General features: G+C 35.5%; 1 protein-coding gene across 2 annotated transcripts in view; it reads right to left on the bottom strand.

Moving 5' to 3' along the window:
• Positions 1-217: 217 nt before the first annotated feature.
• The window catches only part of ADK (adenosine kinase), a 528,114-nt gene continuing 501,558 nt past the window's right edge, over positions 218-26,773 (bottom strand). For both annotated transcript variants that reach the window (XM_014860631.3, XM_014860632.3), the window contains exon 11: positions 218-1,362. In XM_014860631.3, coding sequence (XP_014716117.1) covers positions 1,238-1,362 — 125 coding nt within the window. In that variant the 3' untranslated portion in view covers positions 218-1,237. The remainder of the gene's footprint in view (positions 1,363-26,773) is intronic.

The raw sequence follows: 26,773 nt of genomic DNA, 5'->3' as shown, positions 1-26,773 counted from the left end.
GTGAAGGTAATTAAGTCTGACTCCAGAGGTTCTACTATACTATTTGTCTTCCTTAAAACAGTGACTCACTGGTCTCCAATACTAAGTTATTTTTCAATGTATTATGTTATTCTTCCTTCTATCTCCATCAACAAATTAGATATCATTTCAGAGTCCAGGACTAAATAATGATCTTTCTTTCTTAGTTTGTTGAGCACAGGGAAAAGACAGAAAAAAATTCCTATATGACAATTTTTATTTGTATCAAATTACAGAGAAACATAAGTAAATATAAGATAATTTGAATACTGTAGTATAACAATTTGGCAAATTATGTAATTATCCAAAGTTTATTACATGTTTGAGCACGCACTGAAGAGATTATTTGGCATAACTTGGCAAGATAAGTATTTCTGTACTTTATTTGACTATTTATCATGTATATATGTGGTACATATATGTATATATGTGTGTGTGTGTGTGTGTACTTCTCTCTGGATTCCCCTACTGTATCGTTGTTATTCTTAGAATATGGCTATTTGCACAAAATTCTATCACACACATACACAGATACTCCCAAATTAAACCTACTTGTATAAAAAGCTAAAGATTGATGTGTCAGGATTAACTCATTTTAAAAAATCTATTATATTAAATTGCATCTGCATTCAAGGCAGAGATGTAGGAAAAAAACTGATTGATTTCCTAAATACACATGAACTTACAAAGTAATTGAAAATGAAATAAAAATTTCTATTGAAGTGTTATATTTCTGTTTAATTGACTTTTTTTTTTTTTTGAGGAAGATCAGCCCTGAGCTAACATGTGCCACCAATCCTCCTCCTTTTGCTGAGGAAGACTGGCTCTAAGCTAAGATCTGTGTCCATCTTCCTCTACTTTATATGTGGGATGCCTGCCACAACATGGCTTGCCAGCGGTGCCATGTCTGCACTGGGGATCCGAACCAGCGAACCCTGGGCAGCCAAAGTGGAACACGTGAACTTAACCGCTGTGCCACCAGGCCGGCCCCTAATTGACAATTTTAAGTGGCACTCTCAAACTGTGGAAATAAACATTATTTTTTTAGGTTATTGAGAGAATAAAGAGTCTACTGAGCATTACTGTGTCCTCTAAATCAAGAATGAGTATTATTATAGCAGGAAAAGATGGCAGATAATTTTCTTTATTAATATGGGAATTCTCAGGAAGCAATCAGGGCAGTGTCTGGCCTCCTGGGCTTGGGTTTCTTGCTTTTCCATCAGTGGAAGTCTGGTTTCTCAGGAAAGGTGCATCCAGTCCGTCTAATTATGACGCTTGCTGCATAGTGGCCAGCACGAATGCATTCAGTCAGGGGCTTGTCAGAGACCAGTTGAGACAGAAAACCTGAAACACAGACAAAAGAGAACAACGTGAGTACTGTGTAATAGTGTCAGAAATGTCATATTGAGTCAGACCAAAAAATGGTCCATGCATCTATCCTTTTTTTCAGTCTTGATAGTAAAGTGTTAAACCTCAAGGGCTAGAGAGGTGTTCTGCCAAACATCACGAGCTTCCCCTAATATTTCTTTTAAAGAGCTCAAGTTGGGACATGACAACTCACCATCAAGCCAGTCTAGTCTTTCTAAGTCTAAACTATCATGCTTTCCTTTAGCTTTGAGATTAAAAGATTGTAAGAAATACTGGCCAAATAATATTACCTTGGGTCTTTAAAGCTGAGTAGTTATTAGTATCCCTCTCTCCTTCTCTCTGGATTCCCCTTCTGTATCATTCTTATTCTTAGAATATTGCTATCTGGACAAAATTCTATCATCTGGATGTTTCTCCAAGTATAAATCTGAGAGTTGAAAAGTTATGAAGGATCTTACATCTTCCTTTCACTCCCAGAAGTAACAGTGAAATAATTTATATAGTGAAGTACCATGGACCAGCATGACATTAAAATAAATTATGATAAGGTAAAATAGCATTGAGGACTTCTGCTTCTGACCTAGATGAAACAAATGGAACCAGATTTACCGTTTCTCCAGAAACTACTAAAATAAAGACAAAGCATATAAACAACATTTTTCAAATATTGTACATCAGCCACAAAGGATCCATGAAGGAAAGGAAACAAGTGAGGTAAACCATAAAATTGCTCTAGTTTACAATCTAGAGAGTTTCCAGGCTACAACACAAGGAGGGACAACCTATGTAGAATCCAACAGCCTCAGTGAGTTGAGAAGACAGAATTGGGAGTCCAAGAAGGATAAAATTAAACATCTAGGCAGACTGATCAGGAAAAAAAAAAGAGAAGACATAAATTATCAATATCAAAAATAAGAGAGGTGGTATCACTATCGAATTTGCACATACTAAAAGAATAATAAGGAAAAGTTATTAACAATTTTGTGCCAATAGATTTGACAAGTTACATGAATTGGACAAATTCCTGGAAAGACACAAACTATCAAAGCTCACTCAGGAAGAAATAGGTAACCTAAATAACCTTGTATTTATTAAATATATTGATTCTGTAGTAAAAAAGATTCCTATAAAGAAAATCCCACGTCCAGATGGTGTCACTAATGAATTCAACCAAACATTTAAGGAAGAATAATATCAATGCTATACAAACTTTTCAGAGAACTGAAAAGGAGTGAATACTTCCTAACTCATTCTTTGAGGCCAGCATTACTCTGATACCAAAATCCGAAAAGAAAACTACACATCAATAATCCTCATGAACAGAGATGCAAATATTCTGAAGAAAATTTTAGCAAATCAAATCCAACAGTATATTAAAAAGGTAATAAATCAATTATCCTAGGAATGAAAGGTTGGTTTAACATTCAAAAATCATTCAATGTAATTTACCATGTAAACTAAGAAAACTGTAAGATCATCTTAATAGATGCAGAAAAAGAATTTGACAAAATTCAACATCTCTTCTAATAAAAACTTTCAGCAAAATAGGAATAGAAGGGAACTTCCTCAACCTGATAAAGGGCACTTCTGAAAAATTTACAGTTAATATCATTCTTAATGGTGGATGATGAAATGTTTTTCCCCTTAAGATCAAGAACAAGGCAAGAACATTTGCTCTTAAACACTGGCCTGGAGACTCTAGTCAGTGCAATAAGGCAAACAAACAAACAAAAATAAAAGGCATCAAGATTGAAAAAGAAGTAAAACTATCTTTATTTGTAGATGGCATGATTGTCTATGTCTATGTTTCTCAAAAGTGGGCAATTTTGCTCCACAGAGGACATCTGGCAAAGTCTGGAGACATTTTTGGTTGTCACAACTGGTGAAGGGGGTGGTACTGGCATCTAGTGGGTAGAGTCCAGGAATGCTGCTAAATATCCTCCAATGTCTATCTATAATGCCGAGACTGAGAAATCCTGGTCTATCTAGAAAATCTTCTGGAATCTAGAAGAAAGTTACTAGAACTACTAAGTGAGTTTAGTAAAGTTGCAGGATACAAGACCACACACAAAAATCAGTTGAATTTCTATACCAGTAATGTGTGTATATATAGCAATTGTATATAGTAGCAATGAACAATTAGAAATTAATATTAAAAATACTATTTACCATACCATCAAATATGTGAAATATCTAGGGATAAATCTGACAAAAGTTGTATAAGACCTGCACACTGAAAATGACAAAACAATGCTGAGAGAAATAAAAGAAATCCAAATAAATGGAGAGATATAAAGTGTTCATAGATCAGAAGATTCAATATTGTTATCAGCTTTGCAGAAATTTTTCTATTGATTCAATATAATATCAATCAAAATTTGAGCAGGCTTTTCTTATAAAAACTGAAAAGTTGATTCTAAAATTCATGTGGAAATGCAAAGGACAGATTAGTCACAACACAACTTTGAAAAAGACTACTTGATTTAAAACTTAATATAGAACTAATATAATCAAGATATTATGGTATTGGCATAAAGATAGACATATAGATCAATGCAAATGAATAGAGAGTCCTGAAATAAACCTACTTCAATATGGTCAATTGATTTTTGACAAAAATATCAAAGCAATTCAGTGGAGAAGGAATAATCTTTTAAACAAATGGTCTTAGAACAGTTGGATGCCACATGTGAAAAAAAAAATCACTTGAACCCTTACCTCACATCATCTACAAAAATCAACTTGAAATGGATCATAGATCTAAATGTAAGAGCTAAAACTATAAAACTCAGAAGAAAACATAGGAGAAAATCTTAGTGATGTTGAATTTGCCAAAGATCTCTTATATAGGAAGTACAAACTTTTATAAAAGAAAAAATAATTTGGACTTTGCCAAATTAAACTCTTTTACACTTAAATAACAAGAAACAATCCAATAAAAAGTGGGCAAAAATGTCGAACAAACATTTTAGCAAAGAAGATAAACAGATGCCAAATAAGCAAATGAAAAGATGTTCAACCTCGTTATTCATTAGAGAAATGCAAACCAAAATCAAAATTAGATACCACTGCCCACCCACTACAATGACTAAAATTAAAAAGACAGACCATACCAAGTGTTGACAAGGGTATCTATCAATTGGAACTCTCACATACTGACACGGGAACATAAAATGATAAGACCACTTTGGTAAACCATTTGTTAGTGTCTTAAAAAGTTAAACATACACCTACCCTATGACCCAGTCATTCTATTTAACCCAAGGTACATGAAAGCATATATCCACACAAAGATCTGTAAATGAATGTTCACAGCAGCTTTATTTGTAATAGCTCCAAATTGGAAATAACCCAAATGGGGATGGATGAGAAAGGGCAGGAAGGGAGGATTACAAAAGAGCATGGGAATAGGGGATATGTCTACAGTGATGGTTTCATGGGTGTATACATATGTCAACATTTATAAAATTGTGCACTTTATGTGCAGTTTATTGTATGCCAATTACATAGCAATAAAACTATAAAAGAAGGCAAAAAGTGCTGTAGTTACAAATAAGATATGTCAAGAACTGAAGAATCTGGGGCTATTTTCCCCATGGGGAAACCTGAGCTGCTGTAGCAGTACTCAAATACTCATAAGAACAGACGATAATGAAAAACTGTTCTGTAGGCAGACTTCTAGGCCTTCTCCCAGGTTGTGGGCAGTCTAGGGGGTAAGGTTAATTGAGAAGCTGTGGTATAACAACCTGTAGAGAGCATTATAAGAGACTTATGTCCTTTCTCTTTTACCATTCTGACCACGCAGGCTTTTCCCTGTTAGATTTGGGGAATGCTCTGTATCCGATGAAACAAATAAGTATTCCCAACCAAAGAATAAAATTAATTTCGTTAATGGAGTGAAGTATTTTAAAGACATTTGCTTAGAATGTGAAATCACTCTCTCAAGAGGTTTATAGTAAGAGTATTTTATCACTGAGTTTTCAGGTAACAGTCAAAGGTCAACATTAACTTTCAGCCAAACTGTGCAACTAAAATGCCCAGCCCACACAGTGAATGGCGCAGATGCCAAATTCAGATCCAGATCAGCTTACAATGGAAACATGTCTAGAAGTCTTATAAGCAACATCTGTTTTCATCATTCCTCTTGGTATGATCTTTGTGAGAAAAAGAAAAGCTTAGTTTAGGAAATATTTTTGTGAATCACAAGTACCAGCATCACCAGCATTCTCTTTCTAAGAGAAGAGCTAGCTGATGACTGAAATGCAGTACTCTGAAGAGACATCTGTTTTCACAAGTAGAAAATCTGGATGCACAAAAAAGCTAAGACCTTTGCCCCAAGTGAGTATCAGTCTTTCAATAATCTATTTTTAAAAACCAACTGAGATGAACTACAGATATTATATAATAAATCAGAAGTGGAACTTTAATAAAGTAGCTGATACAAAACTCAAAAATTCTGTAAAATTGTTTAAACAAAGAGAGCTTATATTTAAAGAATCACGGGGAATCCTTTTATAATATGAATAAAAATCCCTGAGATTATTTTTTGTGTGCAAAATATACATAATCTAAAATTTATCATTTTAATCATTTTTAAGTGCATAATTCACAGAATTGAGCACATTTTGCAATGTATAACCATCACCTCTATCGATTTCCAGAACTTTTTCATCACTTCAACAGAAACTCTATACTCATTAAACAATAACTCTCCATTTTGCCCTACTCCTGGCCTCTGATAACTGCTATTCTACTTTCTGTCCCTATAAATTTGCTACTTCTAGGTACCTCATAAGCCTAGGACCATACACTATTTGTCCTTTTGTCTCTGGCTTATATCAACTATCATAATGTTCCCAAATACAATTTTTTAAGTTTAGATTTTTAATTATTAAATGGCCTAAAGTGTATTTTTAAAAAAAACGTTAGGGCTGGCCCCGTGGCCGAGTGGTTAAGTTTGCAAGCTCTGCTTCGGCGGCCCAGGGTTTCGCCAGTTCGAATCCTGGGCATGGACATGGCACCGCTCATCAGGCCATGCTGAGGCGGCATCCCACATGCCACAACTAGAAGGACCCACAACTAAAAAAATACACAACTATGTACCGGGGGACTTTGGTGAGAAAAAGGAAAAAAATAAAATCTTTAAAACAAAAAACGAAAACCTTTATTTGGAAATAATTTCAAATTCAAAGAAAAGCTGCAAGAATAAAAATAGTGCAAAAAGCATCTAAATATCCTCTGCTCAGGCATAATTATTAACATTTTGCTTCTTTTGCACACAAATACTCTCTGTATATAACTTCTTCCCCTGAACTATTTGAGAACAAGCTGCATTTTTCATGCTTCTTTACCTTTAAATCCATCAGTGTGTCTTTCCTGAGAATAAGGCTATTCTGATATATAACCACAATCCAGTTCTCAACTTCAGCAAACACTGTTATAATACTGTTATCTAAGCTACTGTCCATATTAAGATTTTGTCAATGACCCAATAATATCCTTTATAGCATTCTTTTTCCTTCCAGGATAGAATCTAGTCTAGGATTTGTTGTATTTTTTAGCCTTCTTTAATCTTGAACATTTCCTTAGTCTTTCTTTGGCTTTGTGACAGGGACATTTTTGAAAAATACATACAGTCATCCCTTACTCCCTTTTTAATAGAGTGCCTCTCATTTGGGGTTTGTCTGATATTTCCTCATGATTAAATTCGGATTATGCATTGCTGGCAAGAATACTAGAAAAATTATGTCGTGTCCTTCTCAGGGTGTCACATTTAGAGGCACATTATGTTCAGCTGCTGTTCACTGGTGACGTTAATTTTGATCAACTGATCAAGATGTTGTCCTATTTCTCCACGTATAGCTACTATTTTTTCCCTTGCATCTAACAAGCAGTCTGTTGACAGACACTTTAGGACTGTGCAAATATTCTGTTCCCCATCAAAAGTCCCCACTCCCTCTCTCAGATTTAGTATCCATTCATGATTCTTTCCATGATGATTTTCCAACTCCAGCACTCTTTTCACATTTACCAGTCAGATCTTGGCATTCTACTATATGCAAGAGCCTACCCTTTCTTCCACTTGTTATTTTAAATCTATTTATTATCAGCAAGGAGGCACAGATTCTTTTTTATTAATGATTTATAATTCATTAATTCTTTCTCCAAGGATACCTGATTCCTATTAGGGTGGAATGGTATTAGAGTCCAATAGGTGGTAGGTGTGTTCTTTGCTTCTGGACCCTGTCAGTGAATAGAGCTAGGAAGTATGCATGTACACACACTCACAGATACACATAACACACTTATATCACAGACCTACTTTAGAAATTGAGTTGATGTCGATACTTTCAACTCCAATTCATCCCAACAGGGTTCTTTCTTACCATTCCCCATTCCATTATTGTCATTATCATGTTCCTTCTTCTACAGCGAGAATTCTAGCTCTCAATAATACTTGTTTTTTTGCTCAGTTTTGTAATACTTTTAAAACAGCTTCAAAATTGCTTCATTCCAACTCTACAAAAAACCCCAAATTTACTAAAAAAAATTTGAGGATTGGTTTGCTCTTCTCCCACGTACTCAAATACTGTGTTCAGAATGTTACTTAGATTAGTTCTCTTTTTTACCCCACTTCAGGGTGGGTCATTGTACTTAAGATTGAAAAAATGTTGGGATCATGTGTTTCAATTTGCTTTCAGTTTTAGTCCCTCACTTCTATCCTTGTTAATTTAATTTTTAACAAATATGGAAAACATTAACATGTTTCCAAAAGTAAAAAGCTCTAAAAAAGATATACTCAGAGAAGTGCACTTCCTTTTATCCTATGCCCCTCCACCATCTCTCATAGGTACCCAATTTTACTTTTTTCTGGTTTGTCTTCCTGAGTTTCTTTACATAAAGATAAGTATATCTTATTTCCTCTTCTTTTTACACAAAAGGAGATAACACAGTGTATATATTCTTTTGCACTTTGCTTTTTTCATTTAGAAATATCTCCTGGAAATCAGTGCATATCAATTCATAGATCTCTTCCTCGTTCTTTCATACAGTGGCATAGCACCTAATTGTATGGATACACCATAGTTTATTCACTCCATCTCCTATGTGTGGATGTTCAAATAATTTCCAATATTTTGCAATTACAAATAATGCTGCAATGAATAACCTTCTGTGTATGAATTTTTGTTTTGTTGAGGGTATATCTTCGGGATAAATTTCTAGAAGTAGAATTTCTGTGCTGAAGGGTAAACATATGTGTAGTTTTGTTAGATATTGCCAAATTCCTCTTCAAAGGAGTTGAGCAATTTTTATTTCCATTAGTAATGTTTAAGAGCGTCTATTTCCCCACAATCTCACCAACCGAGTGTACTGTCAAGCTTTTGAGTTTTCAGCAATCTGATGTGTTAGAAATGGCATCTCAGTGTAATTTTAATTTGTATTTCTCTTATTATGAGTGAGGCTGAACACCTTTTTATATGTATAAAGAACAAATCTCCTTCTGTGAGTTGTTTGTTTTTATTTTTCCATAGGATTTTTGGTCTCTCCCCCGCTCCATTTTTAAATGATCTTTGCATTTTAGGAATATTATTCCAAAAAAGCAGTTTTTTAGGTAGGAAAAAACCCCCAACAATAATAATATGCTATTAATATATAAAAATACTGTATCGGCAAGTAAACAAAGTGCTTATTCATATTTCATTCACTGAATGTGGTGAATTATAAAGAATGTGGCTGGCAAACACTATAGTAGATAAATATGGATTGCAGATATAAAAATAAAAGAAGCTAGCTCTCTTTTAGTAAAGATTTTGGGCATACCAAGAGTTCAAAAAGCAAAATCTTGAATAACTGACTTAGTATGTGTGCTCAATATGAAAAGGTCCCTTAGGAGCCCCTTTGCTGGTGCCATTAGCTTATGGTCCATGCCAGTACAGCATCTTGAAAATGAAGGGTGAGGCTCTGTATATATGCTTTTCAACACAGTTAAGAGAACAGGAGAACATAACACTGGAGAAAACGAAACATCAACATAGCTTTCCAAATGAAGAGCTCATATGTTGAGGCAGTTGTTGCCTTTCTACTTTGGATCCTTCTCTCTCTGACCTCTTAACTCCTCTCTCATCCTTTTACAGAGGGGCTTATCCCAGGGTCTCTTAGACTTTTCCCAACTTTAGGCCATGTCATGGACCTTAGGTCTCTAGCTGTTGAAGCATAAGGTAGGTGAAGGCTTCTTACTGACACCGAATTTGGTTCTTAGTGCTAATGGTGGCTAGCTCTTTTTCTTGGAACAATCATTGATCCAGAACTCTCAGAATAAACCTCAGTCCATTAACAACTGGTATAGCTTGCTATCTTTTTGTTAATTTCATTTGAACTTTTCTTTCACTGATGTTAAAGAGAGTGATCAATTTTTGGAATAACTGAATCCAGTGTCTGATATGACGCCTAAACATATATTTAAACTGTACACAGGAGGTGCTAAGCTAGTTTCCTCAAAGCACATAGAGGCTGAATGGAAGACATAAGTATGTCATTATTTTCAATTAAGGGGAATGTATATAGAAAACTCCAAAGAATCTAGGAATTGCTGGACTTGAGAGTTTTGAAAGATTGCTGGATACAAGAGAAATATACAAAAGTCAATTATTCATATATATATAAACAACATTAAAACAAAAGGAATTTGAAAAAGATACAAAAGCAACATAAATTATGCCAGTCTCTAATGAAGACAATTATAAAACCTTACTCAAAGGCATTATAAAAGTACCTAAATAAACAGAGAGATATGTTAGGTTCTTAGATAAGAAGATTCATTAAAGCAAATTCAATCAAAGCCTCCACAAGGTTTTGGGGAACCTGACAAGTTGGTTCTGAAATTTGTAGGAAAAAAGCAAAGGATCAAGAATAGCTGAACACTCCTACTGAAGAATATACAAGGTAGAAAATACTTGCCTCACCAGATTCAACATTTATTATAAAACTAAAATAATAAATACAGTGTGGTATTGGCACAGATACAGATAAATAGTGCAAAGGAAAAGAAGAGATAGTCCCCAAACAGATTTATGCAAATGTGGAAATTCGAGCTACAACAGAGGTTAGTATTGTGAATCCATGGCGAAAGGATGGTTTATTAGAAAATAGTGCTTAGGCAACTAGTTTTCAATTTGGAAAAATAAAATGACCTCATTCTGTATGAAAAAAAAATTCCAGATGTATCAAGGAATTAAATGTGAATGGTAAAACTCTAAGACTTCTAGAAGAAAATAAAGAATACATTAATGCTATAGAGGTAAGAAGGATTTCTTAAATAAGACACAAAAAGCACAAACCATAAAGTAAAAGATTAAAAAATTCAACTTTGGTAAAATGAAAACTTCTGTTCTTCAAAAGATACATTTAAAGACAGAGGAAGAAACAAATCAAGTTTGTTTTCTATATACTAACAAAGTTTCTAAAATATCTAAGATATTCTATAAATTAAGAAAAACAACCCAACAAAAAAATAAGAAAACATCTTGAAGAGGCATTTCAGAAGGAAACATAAGATGTTCAATCTCATTAGTAATGAGGGAAAATGCAAATTAAATCCACACTGAGATTCTACTATAAATGCACTGGATTAGCAAAAATTTAAAAGTCTGACAATGCCGCTTGATGATGAGGATGCCTTATAACCTTTATACACAGCTAATAGGAGTTTAAATTGGCACAGTGGACTAGGTAAACGATTTGGCATTACCTAGTAAAGTTGACTAAGCATTTTTCACAACTAGGTATACATCCTAGAGAAACTCTTGCACCACTAGGACACATGTCTAAGAATGTTCATAGTCACATTGGCAATAATAGCAACAAGCTAGAAACAACTCGTGTCCATCAACTGCAAACTGGATTAATTAATTGTGGCATATTACTACAATGAAATTGAACAAATTATAGCTATATACGTGAACATGGGTGAGTTCTCACATTGTTTTGGAATGCATAAACATGTGACAAACTTAAAAGAAAAGTAAGAAAACAATAATTAAGAAATAGTTACTTCTGGTGCTGGGGACCTAACTGGGGTACAGTATACAGGGGCTTCAAAGGTATCAGTCTATTTCTCAACCTGAATGTATGTAGAAGCCTGCTCATTTATTAATATTATTTGTATTTGATTATACATGTTATTCCATATTTATAAAACGTGTAATTTCAAATTTTTTTTAAAACTAGGAAAGAATTACATGGAATATTTCTCTGTATATTCTTCCAGGCTTTTCATATATATATATGTGTGTGTGTGTGTGGTGTGCATGTCTGTGTATACACACATATGTGTATATATATGTGTGTGTGTGTCTGTGTGTATATATAGTGTATATATACATATGTATTATATATCTCAATGTCATTATGTTGTCTTTTTAAAATTTCTTTTCTTTTTTTTTTTGCTGAGGAATATTTACTCTGAGATAACATCTGTGCCAGTCTTCCTCTATTTTGTATGTGGGTTGCCACCGCAGAATGGTTGTCAATGGGTGGTGTAGGTCCATGCCTGGGAACTGAATTTGGGCTGCTGAAGTGGAGTGTGCTGAACTTAACCACTAGGCCACAAGGCCAGCCTGTAATTTCTTTTTTTTATTGAGGTAACACTGGTTTATAACATTATATACATTTCAAGTGTACATCATTATATTTCGACTTCTGTATAGACTACATCGTGTTCACTACCAAAAGTCTGCGTGTCATCTGTCACTGTACACATGTGCCCCTTTCCCCCTCTCCTCACCCCCTTCCTCTCTGGTAACCACCAATCTGTTCTCTGCATCCAAGTGTTTGTTTATCTCCCACATGAGTGAAATCATACAGTATTTGTCTTTCTCCATCTGACTCCATAATACCCTCAAGGTTCATCCACATTGTTGCAAATGGCAAGATTCCATCTTTTTTTTTTATGACTGAGTAGTATTCCATTGTATGTGTATATACCACATCTTCTTCATCCCTCACCTGATCATGGGCACTTAGGTTGTTTCCAAGTCTTGGCTATTGTGAATAATGCCACAATGAACATAGGGGTGCATATATCTTTTTGAATTAGTGTTTTCACGTTTTCGGATAAATAGCCAGAGGCAGAATAGCTGGATCATATAGTAGTTCTATTGTTAATTTTTTGAGGAATCTCCATACTGTTTTCCATAGTGGTTGCACCAATGTACATTCCCACCAGTAGTGTATGAGGGTTCCCTTTTCTCCACATACTCTCCAACACTTGTTACTTCTTGTCTTTTTAAGAATAGCCGTTCTGATGGGCATGAGGTTTTAATTTGCATTTAACTAATAATTAGTGATGTTGAACATCTTTTCACGTGCCTGTTGGCCATCTGTGTATCTTCTTTGGATAAACATCTGTTCAGATCTTTTGCCCATTTTTTAACTGAGTTGTTAGTTTTTTTGTTGTTGAGATGTATGAGTTCTTTACATATTTTAGATATTAACCCCATATCAGGTATATGGTTTGTAAATACCTTCTCCCAATTGTTAGGATGGTTTTTCATTTTGTTGCCATACAGAAGGTTTTTGGTTTGATGTAGTCCCATTTGTTTATTTTTTCTATTGTCTCCCTTGCCTGGCCAGACATGGTACTCGAAAATATGGTGCTAAGATCAATGACAAAGAGCATACTGCCTGTGTTTTCTTCTTAGAGTTTTATGGTTTTAGGCCCTAAATTCAAGTCTTTAATCCATTTTGAGTTAATTTTTGTGTATGGTGCAAGATAATAGTCTACTTTCATTCTTCTGCATGTGGCTGTCCAGTTTTCCCAACACCATTTATTGAAGAGACTTTCTTTGCTCCACTGTATGTTCTTGGTTCCTTTTTTGAAAATTAGCTGTCCATAAATGTGTCAGTTTATTTCTGGACTCTCAATTCTGTTCCATTTATCTATGTGTCTGTTTTTGTGCCAGTAACATGTTGTTTTGATTAATATAGCTTTGTAACATATTTTGAAAACAAGGAGTGTGATATCTTCAGCTTTGTTCTTTTTTCACAGGATTGCTTTGGCTATTCGGAGTCTTCTGTTGTTCCATATAAATTTTAGGATTCTTTGTACTACTTCTGTGAAAAATATGATTAGGATTGTGATAGGGATTGCACTGAATCTGTAGACTGCTTTAAGTAAAATAAACATTTTAACTATGCTAATTCTTCCAATCCATGAGCACAAAATGTTTCCATTTCTTTGTATCTTGTTTGATTTCTTTCAAGAACGTCTTAATAGTTTTCCGTGTACAGGTTAAATTTATTACTAGGTATTTTATTCTTTTTATTGCAGCTACAAATGGGATTATATTCTTGATTTCTCTTTCTGCCAGTTCACTGTTAGTGTGTAGAAACACAATTGATTTTTGTATGTTGATTTTGTACTCTATAAGTGTACTGTATTTGTTAATTATTTCTAATAGTTTTTTGGTGGATTATTTACGGTTTTCTATATACAGAATCATGTCATCTGCAAATAGTGAGTTTTACTTCTTCCTTTCCAGTTTGGATCTCTTTTATTTGTTTTTCTTGCCTAATCCCTCTGGCTAGGACTTCCAATACTATGTCGAATAAGACTGGTATCTTGTTCCTGTTCTTAGAAGGATAGCTTTCAGTTTTTCACTGAGTATGATGTTAGCTGTGGGTTTGTCATATATGGCCTTTATTATGTTAAGGTAATTTCCTTCTATACATGTTTTATTGAGAGTTTTTATCATAAATGGATGCTGAATCTTGTCAAATGCTTTCTCTGCATCTACTGAGATGATCATGTGATTTTTATTCTTAATGCTGTTAATGTAGTATATCACGTTGATTGATGTGCAGATGCTGAATCACCCTTGCATCCCTGGAATAAATCCCACTTGACTGTGGTGTATGATCCTTTTAATGTATTGTTTACTGTATTCGCTAATATTTTGTTGAGAATTCTTGTATCTATATTCATCAGCAATATTGGCCTGTAATTTTCCTTTTTGGTGTTGTCCTTGTCTGGTTTTGGTATCAGGTTAATGTTGGCCTTGTAAAATGAACTAGGAAGCATCCCTTCCTCCTTAATGTATTGGAAGAGTTTGAGAAGGATAGCTATGAAATCCTTGAATGTTTGGTAGAATTCACCTGAGAAGCAGTCTGGTCCTGGACTTTTGTTTTTTGGGAGGTTTTTGAGTACTATTTCAATCTCTTTACTAGTGACTGGTCTATTTAGACTCTCTATTTCTTCTTGATTCAGTTTTGGGAGGTTTTATGATTCTAAGAATCTATCCATTTCTTCTAGGTTATTCAATTTGTTGGCGTATAGCTTTTTGTAGAATTCTCTTGTAATCATTTGTATTTCTGTGGCACCCATTGTAATTTCTCCTCTTGCTTTTCTAATTTTATTTGACACTTCTTAGATATTGTCTTGTAGCCTGCTTTTTTCACTTAATGATAACAATGTGAAATCATTTTTCACTTAAGAGATTAGCAAAGACAAAAATATTTAATACACTGTATTATCAAGAAGTGGACATTCTTTATATGCTGGAGTGTAAATTAGTACTTTTGAAGGGCACTTTGGCAATATATATCAAAATTATAGCCAGCTTTGGTGGTCTAGTGGTCAAGATTTGGTACTCTCACTGCTGTGGCCCAGGTTTGTTTCCTGGTCGGTGAACCACAACACCTGTCTGTCAGTTGTATGGGTGACCAAGTTTCACTGGAGTTTCTAGACTAAGACAGACTAGGAAGAATGACCCGGCCACCCACTTCTGAAAAAACTGTCCATTAAAACCCTGTGAATAGCAGCAAAGCATTGTCTGATGTGGTGCTGGAAGGTGAGAGGATGGCACAAAAAGAGTAGGTAGAGTTCCACTCTGCTGTACACAGGTGTCCAGGAGTCAGAATTGACTTGATGGCACTAACAACAAATCAAAATTATAAGTACACAAAGCCTTTAGCTTAGCAATTCCACTTCTAGGAACTGGAAGAGGTCTCTAAGCCACTACTGGCCATTTGTATTTCTTCTTTTCATGAACTGCCTGATAACAACTTTTACCTGTTGTTTCCATTAGGGTATTTCTCTTCTTTTATTGATTTGTAGGAAACATTCCCAGTCATTTAACTTTTTACTTCATCTGGAAATTATCTGAGTATGACGATTGATAGTGATCAACCTTCATTTTTTCCCAAAGAGTTTTACTTTTGTTCTACTACCATACCTTAAAAAATCCATCCTGTTCCTATCGTTTTTAAATATCTTATTTTCAAATAATTTCAGATTTACAAAGAGTTGCAAAGATATTAAAGAGTGCTCTTGAATCCACTGATTTTAAATCCTGACTTTATTAAACTCCTACATGTGCTTCCTTCCATTTTTAGTCTATCGTCAGATCCATGCAATACATTTCAGAAACATGTTTGTTCAAAATAGTAAAAAAGCAAAACCTCTGTGTGTCTAAAAAGACAACCTTATAATTTCCAGATTTTAGAGACGATTTTTATTTTCTGTCTGCTTTTCTTATCTCCTAAATGTTCTATAAGAAGCAATATTACTTTTATAATCAGAAAAAAGCCAATAAACATTATTTTAAAGAATAATATAGGAACATTTAACTATTTAGAAAAATGGTTAAGAACAACTCTTTCAAGAATTTCAGCTCAGTGATGTTTTAACAGTTTTCCATTCATGCTTTTAGAGTTCATTAATAATTGTAGCCACTTGCGAACAGAGCTTTCTTTAAAGTAAATCTGTATAAGTCTAAGTAGAATGAAACTGGTCACTCTTAGAAGATTCATCAAGGACATAAAGATCTTCACTACTTTCTGTACCCTTAGGCTTAGGGAAACATAGCAATCTTAGAAAGTTTCTGAGGGAACCTTAGCACAGTCTTTCTTCCCCAAATAAAGTCTTCATCTATAGAAGCCATATGCCAAGTAAATCAGTCTGCCTCTTTTAAATAGAAATTCAAGGACAAATGCTTCCCTAGCAGGGATTGCTGGGAGAATTCCTAACAGAATTAAGGAGAAAGGATCACTGTATATAATGTGATAGCAGTGAAAGTAAGCTTTTTGGTAAAAACTGTGAGGGCACTGGCCATAGGACACAGGTCTAAGCCTTAACACCTTAGGACACTGTAATTGATAAAGTTGGGAAACGTAGGACAGACACACAAACTGAAGATACTGGTAAAATGAGATGGACAGAAGGCAGGTTTTTCCACTTTGACTTCTATTTTAAAAAATTAATAGACTCTATTTTTTGGAGCAGTTTTAGGTTTAAGAAAAATTGAGTAGAAAGTACAGAGTTTCCATATACCCTCTCATTCTCCCATCCCTCAGTTTGCCCCTCACTAACATCTTTTATTAGTTTGCTACATTTGTTATAATTGATGAGCCAATATTAATTCATTGTTAACAACTAAGGTCCATGATTTACATTAGGGTTCCCTCTTTGTGTTGTTACTTCTATAGGATTTGAAAAATGTATAATGATCTGTTATCTATCATTACAATATGATACAGAAGAGTTTCACTGCCCTAAAAAACCCCTGTACTCCACCTATTCATCCCTCTTTACTCCCTACCCTGGTCCTTGACAACTACTGATGTTTTTACTGTCTCCATAGTTTTGCCTTTTCCAGAATGTCATACAGTTGGAATCATCCAGTATGTAGTCTTTTCAGATTGGCTTCTTTCCTTTAGCACTACGTATTAAGTTTCCTCTGCATCTTTTCATGGCTTGATAGCTCATTGCTTTTTATGGCTGAATAATATTCCATTGTCTGGATGCACCACAGTTTGTTTATCCAGTTGCCTACTGAAGGACATCTTTGTTGCTTCCAAGTTTTGTCAATTATAAATAAAGCTGCTGTAAACTTTGTGTGCAGGTTTTTATGTGGATCTAAGTTTTCAACTCATTTGTACAACTAAGAAGCACGACTGCTGGATTATATGGTAGGACTGTGTTTTGTAACAAACTGCCAAACTGTGTTCCAAAGTGGCTGTTCCATTTTGCATTCACATTAGCAATGAATGAGAGAGTTCCTGGTGCTGCACATCCTCATCACCCTGGCCACACATACAAACTCAAGATGTTGGTAAAATGATATGGGTGAAAGAAAGGTTTTTCCATAGTTTTAAATTCTTAATATTTACTTAAAAAGAAAAACCTCACTAAACAAAATGAACTGTTAAAAGTATATGCATTATATCCCAAACGCACTTATCTATTCCACTGCTTGGTGGACTTATTTACTTTATTGTGTGTTTGTTGTTTTCCGGAAGATACATGATTCACCCCAGACTCCGTTGGTATTCTCCACAGCTTTGGCTCATATCCTTAAGGACTGGGTCAATGATCTAATGAGTCATTTGCATTCCTGATTGCTATAATACTATGATGTCCCTACTGTCTCTATCCCTTGCCCCACCCCAGCTCATTTAAGTTATCAATGTCTTTCATACATGAGTAATATCAAGCTACACATTGTATAATAGTGACAAGTTAATTACATAGTTATTAAGAGATAATGTGGGAGTAGTAACATAAGTTATCATGTAATTACCTTTGTTCTCAGAGACATTACCATGTAATTAAAGCAAACCTGATATAATATTTTACAGCAACCAATGGTGCTGCACTCTATATTCTCCTTCCTCCTCCCTATAAAAAAATTTGCTCTCAGTTATGCCTGGGTCAATTTGATTTTTCGATTCTTGTTTACTTTCCATCTTTCCTAGATATGTATACGTTAGTGATGATTTATGAGCTCTCTTAGACTGGCCTGCTATACCTTCTATGCCAATAGTTACCAGATATATGCTGCCACATGGGCATATGAAAGGCTGTATGTTTTTAAGGGTATATTTTTATTACTAATAGCTGTTTTAGGAAAGAGAATAAGATATAAATTAAAACTTTGACTAGTCTGAATCTTCAATTTACAAGACTCATGCCACTACCACTCCTATACTTGATTTTTGTTATAAGAAGCAAATGAAAAGAAAGTAAAAACTCAGAGTGCTATCAAACATACTTCGATTTATTCAATCAACAAAGTTATTGAATGCTACCATCACTAGGTACTGTGCTAGACATCAAAGGATTCAAAGATGGATAAAACCTAGTGTTTGTCCTTGAGGATTTTACAGCTTTAGGAGAGAAAGCCATGTAAATGCTTTAAAAATAATCCTGGCAGAAGTATGGAGTATGAACTTACTAGGAAAGAGATTATTGGTAGAGAGATCAAATAGGATCTACTGCAATATTCTATGAGTGGTTCTTGAAGTATGGTCCCATACTTTAGCATTGCCTAAGCCACACCCCAGATGAGTACCAAATGAGAAGCTCTGAGGATAGGTTCCAGCAATTTGTCTTTTAACAAGTTCTCCAGGTGATTCTGATGCATACTTAAGTTTGAGAACCACTGTTGTAGGTGACAGATAATCAGGACAGGAAGGAGAATAAACAGATTTAGTGATGTGATGTGGGTGCTGACAAAAGTTAAAAAGTTGAAACCAATTCTGTGGCTTAAAGCTTAGGAAACCAGGTGGAAAATGAAACATGGGATATGCCCTAGTTTCAATTCATGTCAAGCACCCTTCACCAGAGATTCTCATTGCCTTCTCTGTGGAGCAGCTACGTTTTTCCCACTCTCACCTGTAAGTGAGGGAACAGCAGTAAAGACCCTAGGTAGGACAAGACAAGGGTGCTGTTATTTGGTGCACTGGCCACTCCACTGGGCATTTTGGCAAACCAAATTTATAGATCTACTGGATACTTCAATACATTCTGTGAAATCTTGACTGGAGCCTCTGACCTGTATGCCAGTGCCTATTACAGTAGGAACTAATGTTCAGGATTATGATCTTAAGAATTAGTTTTCACATTTGTACTGTAGGTACTTAGGACAACTGATGTTAGATACTGCCTCCTTTCCTAACACATGTGTTCTATCCATATTTACCTCTATTCTAAGTGACAGTAAGGAAAAGGTAGCTGTGAGCAGTCTCTCTGCCACTAAATTAGTCACATATACATGCCAGCATGGGTTAATCTTAAATCAAGGTGACCTGACACTAAAGTATGGCCTATCTTGCTATTTTCTGACTCACTCCCTCCCTCCCTCAATAACCAAATTCTTACATATACTGACCAGAATGTTTTTTATTTGATGGTAGGGAGTTAAGTCTGTTTGTAGCTGTGCATGTAATTGATCGATTCATTGATTCATACAACTAATATTTACTGAGTATGTACTCTGTGCCAGGCACTGTGTTGGGTCGCGGGGATACATCAGTGAATAAGACACATACAAGTCTCTGCTCTCTTGAGGCTTATATTTTAATGGTGGAGCTAAAAAAAAACAAAAGTAATACATTAGTAATTAAGATAATAAATAAGTAAATAAGACAATTCCAGAGAATGTTCAGTGCTATTAAGGAAAAGGACTGTGTACAGCAGTAGAGAATAGTGAAGGGACACATGTCAGATAGGATGATTAGAGAAGAGGTGACCTTTAAGTTGAGACTGAGGAGGAGACAGAGATATCTGTGGCAAGAGTAGAGGAAGACCATCCTAGGCAAAGGGAATTTCACATGCAAGGTGTCTAAGGCCTGAAAAAAGACCAGTATAGCCAGAGCATGCAAGCAAAGGTGAGTATAGCATTAAATACAGATGCAGGGATAGCAGATGATATAGATACTTTGAAGCCACTACAGGAGTTCAGATATTTAGTCTAGGTACAACTACAAGCAACTGAAGGGTTGTAAGCCTGGGAGTGAAATAATTCAATTTTTTCCTAAAATGATTATTTTGGCTACCGTGTAGAAAATGGAATGGAGTGAAAGAAAGAGTGAATGTATGGAGATCAATTAGGAAGTTACTGTAGTAAAGTAGAAAACAGGCTGGCTTGAGCTAAAGTTATGGCAGAAAAGTAGAAGGCTTTGAGATAAGATGATATGAGATATAGCCCTAAAATTGAGTCAAAAGAACTCACTGAAGGTTTGGACAGAGGAAAAGAAAGGCATCAAGAATGACTCCTAGGTTTCTAGCCTGAGATATAGGATGTTTGATGTTCCACATATCGTGTGATACATGGAGCATGTTGTAGGGAACATTTTCAGAACCATAAGCATGGGAAAAATGGTATAGACAGGAATGCAAACATACACATTTATAGAGCCCACCCATTTATTACCCTTTTAAGAAGAGTCGCCTCACCTCCAGCGTTGCTGAGGGGATAAGTTGATATGTTCTGTGTGTGTAAATCAACCATTCCTGCTAATTAGACCAAGGGTAGGGCATTTGACCCAAGAGCAAACAACTTATGGTTCTTCCAGTGTCCTACTTATGAATGGCACAAAAAGTGAATTGAACTAACCTAACATTCTCTTTCAGGAGCCAGAATGGAAAGCAAAGAAAGATCAGGAAGCTGACTGTGAGGCAGGAAGAAGCAGACACGCAATGCAGCTGAGTAACATTAATGTGTAAGCACTGGAACGAAGGTCCATGAATATCTGCTGTTGGGGGTCTCTAGAACTGATTCGAATCTAGAATCGCCATCTGGCTCTACTCTCAGTGAAAACTTGTCCAGTTTTGGCTCTTGTTTGAGATTCTTTTTATAACAGGTAACACTTAATGAATCCTTACCTGTGTCAGGTACTGAGCTTTATAAACATTATTTCATTTAACTGTTGTAATAACCCAAATGAGGTAGGTACTCATTATCCTCATTTTATAGATGAGGAAACTGAGGCTTAGAGACATTAAGTAACTTGTCCATAGTCCTACAACTAGTTAACAGCAGTACCAGAACTCAAACTTACATCTTTTGACCCATTGTCTTAACCACCATGTTAAAATGCCTCCCTTAATGCTTGTGTGCTTGCTTAAAATAAATTCCTTATCCTGATCTAGAAGAAATGGGTTTCTATTCCATTTGAACAAAGGAGTCAGATGAAAAGTGTCTTAAAGCCAAAGTATGATTCTCTACTATATCTTGCCCCACCCTCAATGCCAACAAGCTCCCTCACATAGTTGTCATTCTTAAGAAAGTTGAATAGAACAAAGTAAACTACTGTATTGTGGGGATTTTGAAATGCACATATAAAAAATAGGATGATGTATTATAATCATAAATCCATATCCTTTCTTTTTCCTCTGCCTGACTTCGAATACTTTACTATAGAATTAAGATCTAAATACAATTGTGAAAAATAATTTTCCTCCTCTACCTTCTAAAAAATTCAAAGAAAGAGATCTGGTGATGCCCTCTTATATAACAAAATTTTATAACCTGCTATTTCATGGCTTAAAGACTTAACTCAGGGTAGAACTTGGCTTATAACTACATAGCATTTCAAAGGCAAAGAAACCTTCCCCAACATCTTTCACTGTCCTTTGTGACAGAGTCTGTTACTCCTAGGCTTTAGAATTGGTTATCCCTCAGATGTCATCATTTTTATTAGTCATTTAGGCAGGCTGGGGCAGTAGTGCAAGAAGGCACGTAAAGTGTACTGTAAGGTACTGAGCAAATGATTATAGATATGGGGAGAAGACATTTTGAATATAACAGCCAAACTTATTTTTAAGAAACTTTCAGTTTTGTGTGCATCATCCTAGGTGAGTGAGTGTTTTCAACTGTGATCTTTTTCTAGTCATTTGCAAGAGGGCAGGTAGAGTGTCTATATGAACAGCTTTCATCGAATTCAATAGCTAATTCAGTTTCTGTAGAAGGTCAGCGACTCCTTAGTCTTACCCCTGTCTTTTGCACAGAAGTGCATCAACTTTTATCTTTAAGATGATGACTAACTTACAGCAAGCTAGAATATTTTAGATTCTTCTTTAACTAAAGAAGGTATTTAGAAACTAGGTGGCACTGACAGTTTTATGTGTCTAGGTCATGTTGTGCTACAAAAACATTTAAGTTTAATAAAGATGCTAACTAGATATTTTTTCTACAAAGACGTGTGTAAATATTTTATAATTGCTTTACTACTTCTTTAAAACTGGTTTTTCAGAAAAATCATGTACTTCTGCTGGTATGAGTATAGATCACTCTCTCTTTACATTGTGTTCTGGTGTTAGCCTAATTTCTAGAGTGAGAAAAAGTCTGAAAAACCCTTAGCCACTAAATTCATATATTTAACAGGTTACAGCCTTGAAGACTCGCTGTACCTGAAAGCACCATTAAAAATGCTGGACTGTTACTACTAGAGGAAATTTTTAATAAAAGCTAATTAAGCTACAAAACTCCCAAGCAGTTAATTGCTTTTAGATGCTAAATTTCTGGTACTTCTAATTATCTTCTGATGACTTTACTTAGTGTTTTACAACCATGACAGATGACAATGAAAAACTGCAGTGAAATCCATCCACCCTGACACTGTGCTAAGCATCGGCTTCTGCCTCTCCAAGTAAAATCAATACTCTGTTTGAGTAAACACGTTTACAGCTTTATTAGGATGTCTGCTTGTTCTGTAACAGCTACTTGAAGCTGTGGTAACAAATCGACTCAACTCAGTTAAACCTAGAGAGCTGGGTAAGAGGCCCATCAATAAGGTTGTTATAAAAATAAACTGCAGGAGATCAGAAAGCTCAAGCAAACAGTCTGGTAAATGTCAATATTTTCCCTTACAGAGGATGACAAAAACAGTGAAATCATGTGGAAAGTCTTTTTTTCCCCCTTAAAAATGTTTCCTGTTTCAACTAGATAAAGCATATCTACTTTTTGTGCACAACTCTTATGAATGAAATTTTTACTTCCTAATTCCCAAGTGCATCTGGAACAGGAAGATGATGTAAATACATGGTATTTTCCCTGCCATTTCAGATTCTTTATTTTCATTCACATTTAGAGGCTTATTTTGATCTTCACTGACTTTATTAAATCATCTTATTCAAGTTATCTGGAATACCTTTGGTGGCTCAGACTCACCTTTTTTTAATTAATGAAACAAAACTTTCATCATCTACATTTGAGAGGTCATTTCAATGCAGTGTTCACTCTTGACATAATACCTGTGAGTCATGATGTTGTACCTTCCAAACTACGCCTTCCACATTTATGCATTTAACAAGAGCAAACAGTGTTAGCTTCAGACAGGCTGCACAATCTTCTGACCAGTGGTAGTACAAGAAATGTCTGCTATCTATTAGGAGCAAGCCTCCACAGTGGCTATAGCTCTAGCACATACCTTCTTTAGATGTTCACAGATTGCTCAAAGAACTAACATCTGGCAGGAAATTCCCACTTCAATTTGGCTAGCTTAGACTATTCAGATGTGACAAAGTAATGGTTTCCCCCTGCTGAAAAGTGTTCAGATGTAAACTTTTTTCTTTCAATTTCTATGCAGTCTAGTTAGTAAAAGTTTGTCTTGTTTTGACTTCATATTGACTACCAACTAGTCATGAACTCAAATAACATTGTGTGACCTATATGTTGGAAAACAGCAATTAAGGAGAATGGGAGAGGAAGCTACAAATGTGTGGGAACAGACAAACAAGGTGAGAATAGAAAATACGAAGGTAATTTAGAGAATCCCTGTGGCTCTCAGAAGTACACGTAGGTCCAACATGAAAAAGAAGTAGCCTCCCTCTTCTGGAAACTTAAATCTTTTTTTTTTTTTTTTAACTGAAACTCCTTTCTGAACATAAATTAGAAAGTGAAATTAATGCTCCTTTTTATTAGTTGGGAAATAGAATAATTATTTACATTGTGATTGCAAAGTGGCTTTACGAGTTATTTGCATATTGTAGGTAACATCTTTTAGGGTAATACATCTTCTCTGCTAAAGCTCTTATGAGAAATTTGAAAATGTAAGTATTAGAGGTAGCACAGCTACTTTACTATCATTCAAAATAAACTGTTCTAAGCTACAGAGGACCCAACCACATTTAACAAAGCTTTTTTAATCCTAAAAATGCTGGCCTTGGGTGAGGTCTCTAGTCTTTTATATATATGTTCCTGGGTTTAATCTGTCAAAGATGTACTCACTTTTAGTCTAAAGATGATTTGTAGGTCCAGTGCATATGCCTACAGCTGCCATAAGACATACAACTAAATCACATTAGATTAACACAGGCTGGTATTGACAGTCCACTGGGAACATATTGATTAGGTGCCCTTTCATGTTATTTGTTATGATTTTTCTTCTCAGTTTCATTTACTGGGAAGACATAGGGGAAGAGATTTCACTGGGAACAATGACAGTGTCTGTCACAAAATGTTCTCAATCTTTCCATTTGTTACTAAGGCAGTGACAAAGAGAGTTCCAAATGAAAAGGCAGACCTGCTGTGACAAAGCACAGCAGGACAACAGGAAGAAATTTTCTTCTGACCTGGGAAATTAGGAAATCATACTTAGAGATTATACAATTGTCTCCATTGCCAAGGGTACAATCGTAGCAGTTGGGCTTTTGAGGGAGAATGTGAATAGGGCAGTTCCATCAGGGCTGGCTAATGACAAATAAGGGGCAAATGTTACGAAGAGCTTAAGATATCCAAATAGAACATGGAGGTATGCTTGCAGATGCCAGAGAGATTTGCCACTCACTAAACCCTTGAAATGGAACCACAAATTTAATTTATGTACATTTGAGGTACTCATTTAAAAATTATACATGAGGGGCCTGCCCCGTGGCTGAACCGTTAAGTTTGCATGCTCCGCTTCGGCAGCCTGGGGTTTCGCTGGTTCGGATCCTGGGTGCAGACCTAGCACTCCTCATCAAGCCATGCTAGGGTGGTGTCCCACATAGCAGAACTAGGACATACAACTAGAATATACAACTATGTACTGGGGGGCTTTGGGGAGAACAAGAAAGAAAATAAAAAAGAAGACTGGCAACAGATGTTAGCTCAGGGCCAATCTTAAAAAAATTATACACGAAAATCTATGATGTAGTCATTTATCTCTTGTGCAGCTAGTAAGAATACATGGTACTCTGGTACCGGGATTTGTGATTAGCACATGGTAGGTGAAGTAATGCTTTACCAAGAACTTGAAATTAGGACTGGAATATAGTTATGCAAAGTCACAAAAGACAGAAATAGTCTTAAGCCAGCTAAACTTGAAAGTAATAGAATACATTAACTATCTAAAGATAGAATGTGTCAATCAGAAAGGAGACATTTAATCAGGCAATAAAGCAAAGAAAGAAACTACATGGTAAATGTAAAAGTTGCCATTGTCTCTCCATTCATGTACAAGGTAGGCGAGTATGTTTCAACAGCTGGAGTATTTCCAGTCCTAGCAGAAAGGCTTCCCTAGTGTAGAGATGAGAGTAGGGGGTTTTAACTAATGAATTTTTGAATATTTCTAACTAACAAGATCATCTCTATTAAGATGAATGCATCAGCTTGGTGCTATAACTCCCTGTATTCAGATTCCATGCTGACCAAACAAGTTTACGATCTTTCTGTATCTCTGTAGTACAATCCATTCTACTGCTTAGCACAGAAGCTTCTGGTTCAAACTCATTGGTTACTACAGTTCTTCAATTCTCCTCCCTTTCACTTTCTCTTTCTTTTCTGCAACAGTCTTGCCCTAGAGTCTTCAGAGTCCTATCAGATAACAAAAGCTCCTGTTCAATAAGTAATGTCATCTATTTAGATAATAGGAAGATTCTTTTTGGCAAAACCAGCTTTTGTTAGTAAGGCTGGTCTGTGGTTCTCAGTCCTAATGATGAGATTTCCCTAAAAGTTTAGACAGGTAGCATAGTGCAGTGAGTAAGAGCATTGACTCTGGAACCAGATTATCTGGGTTCAAATCCTGGCTCTGCTACTTTCTAGCTATGAGACTTTGGGCAAGTTACCTAAACCTTCATGTCTCAGTTTTCTCATCAGTAAAATGGGGTTAAAAACAAGCTACCTCAAGGAGAGTTTACAAACATTAAATGAGTTAATATATGTAAAGTGCTTAAGATAGCTAGTAGGTGCTATATAAATGTTATCTATTGCTATTACTATGTAGCTTGACTTACATAGACAGAATGTGTTGAACATGCCAACATAAGTATTTCATTATTAAAATGACACTAGAGTATTCATCTCCTTGCATGACTCAGTCTTTCAGGACCTGATTATCCCAGGAACTGATCAGAGCAGGGTTAAAGTGAGAAAAACGGCAACCTAATTGAGGTATTACCAGTGAAGTCCTGCCTAATTTCAGCTTGCCTTCCACTTTCTCTATATGATTTCAATATGTATAGTGAAATCCAGTATGTGGACCCAGGGTATGATGAAAGTGAGTAAAGTGAGGAAGCTGCCAACGTATTACACAAAGGGTTGGCAAACTATAGCCAGAGGGCCAAATCCAGCCCAGTGGCTGCTTTTGGACAGCTGGAGAACTAAGAAGGTTTTTACATTTTTAGAGT

This window comes from Equus asinus, chromosome 2 (genome assembly GCF_041296235.1).
Source record: "Equus asinus isolate D_3611 breed Donkey chromosome 2, EquAss-T2T_v2, whole genome shotgun sequence".
Taxonomy (NCBI): domain Eukaryota; kingdom Metazoa; phylum Chordata; class Mammalia; order Perissodactyla; family Equidae; genus Equus; species Equus asinus.
The sequence above is the reverse complement of the archived record's forward strand: the minus strand, read 5'-3'. Positions and strand labels throughout refer to the sequence as shown.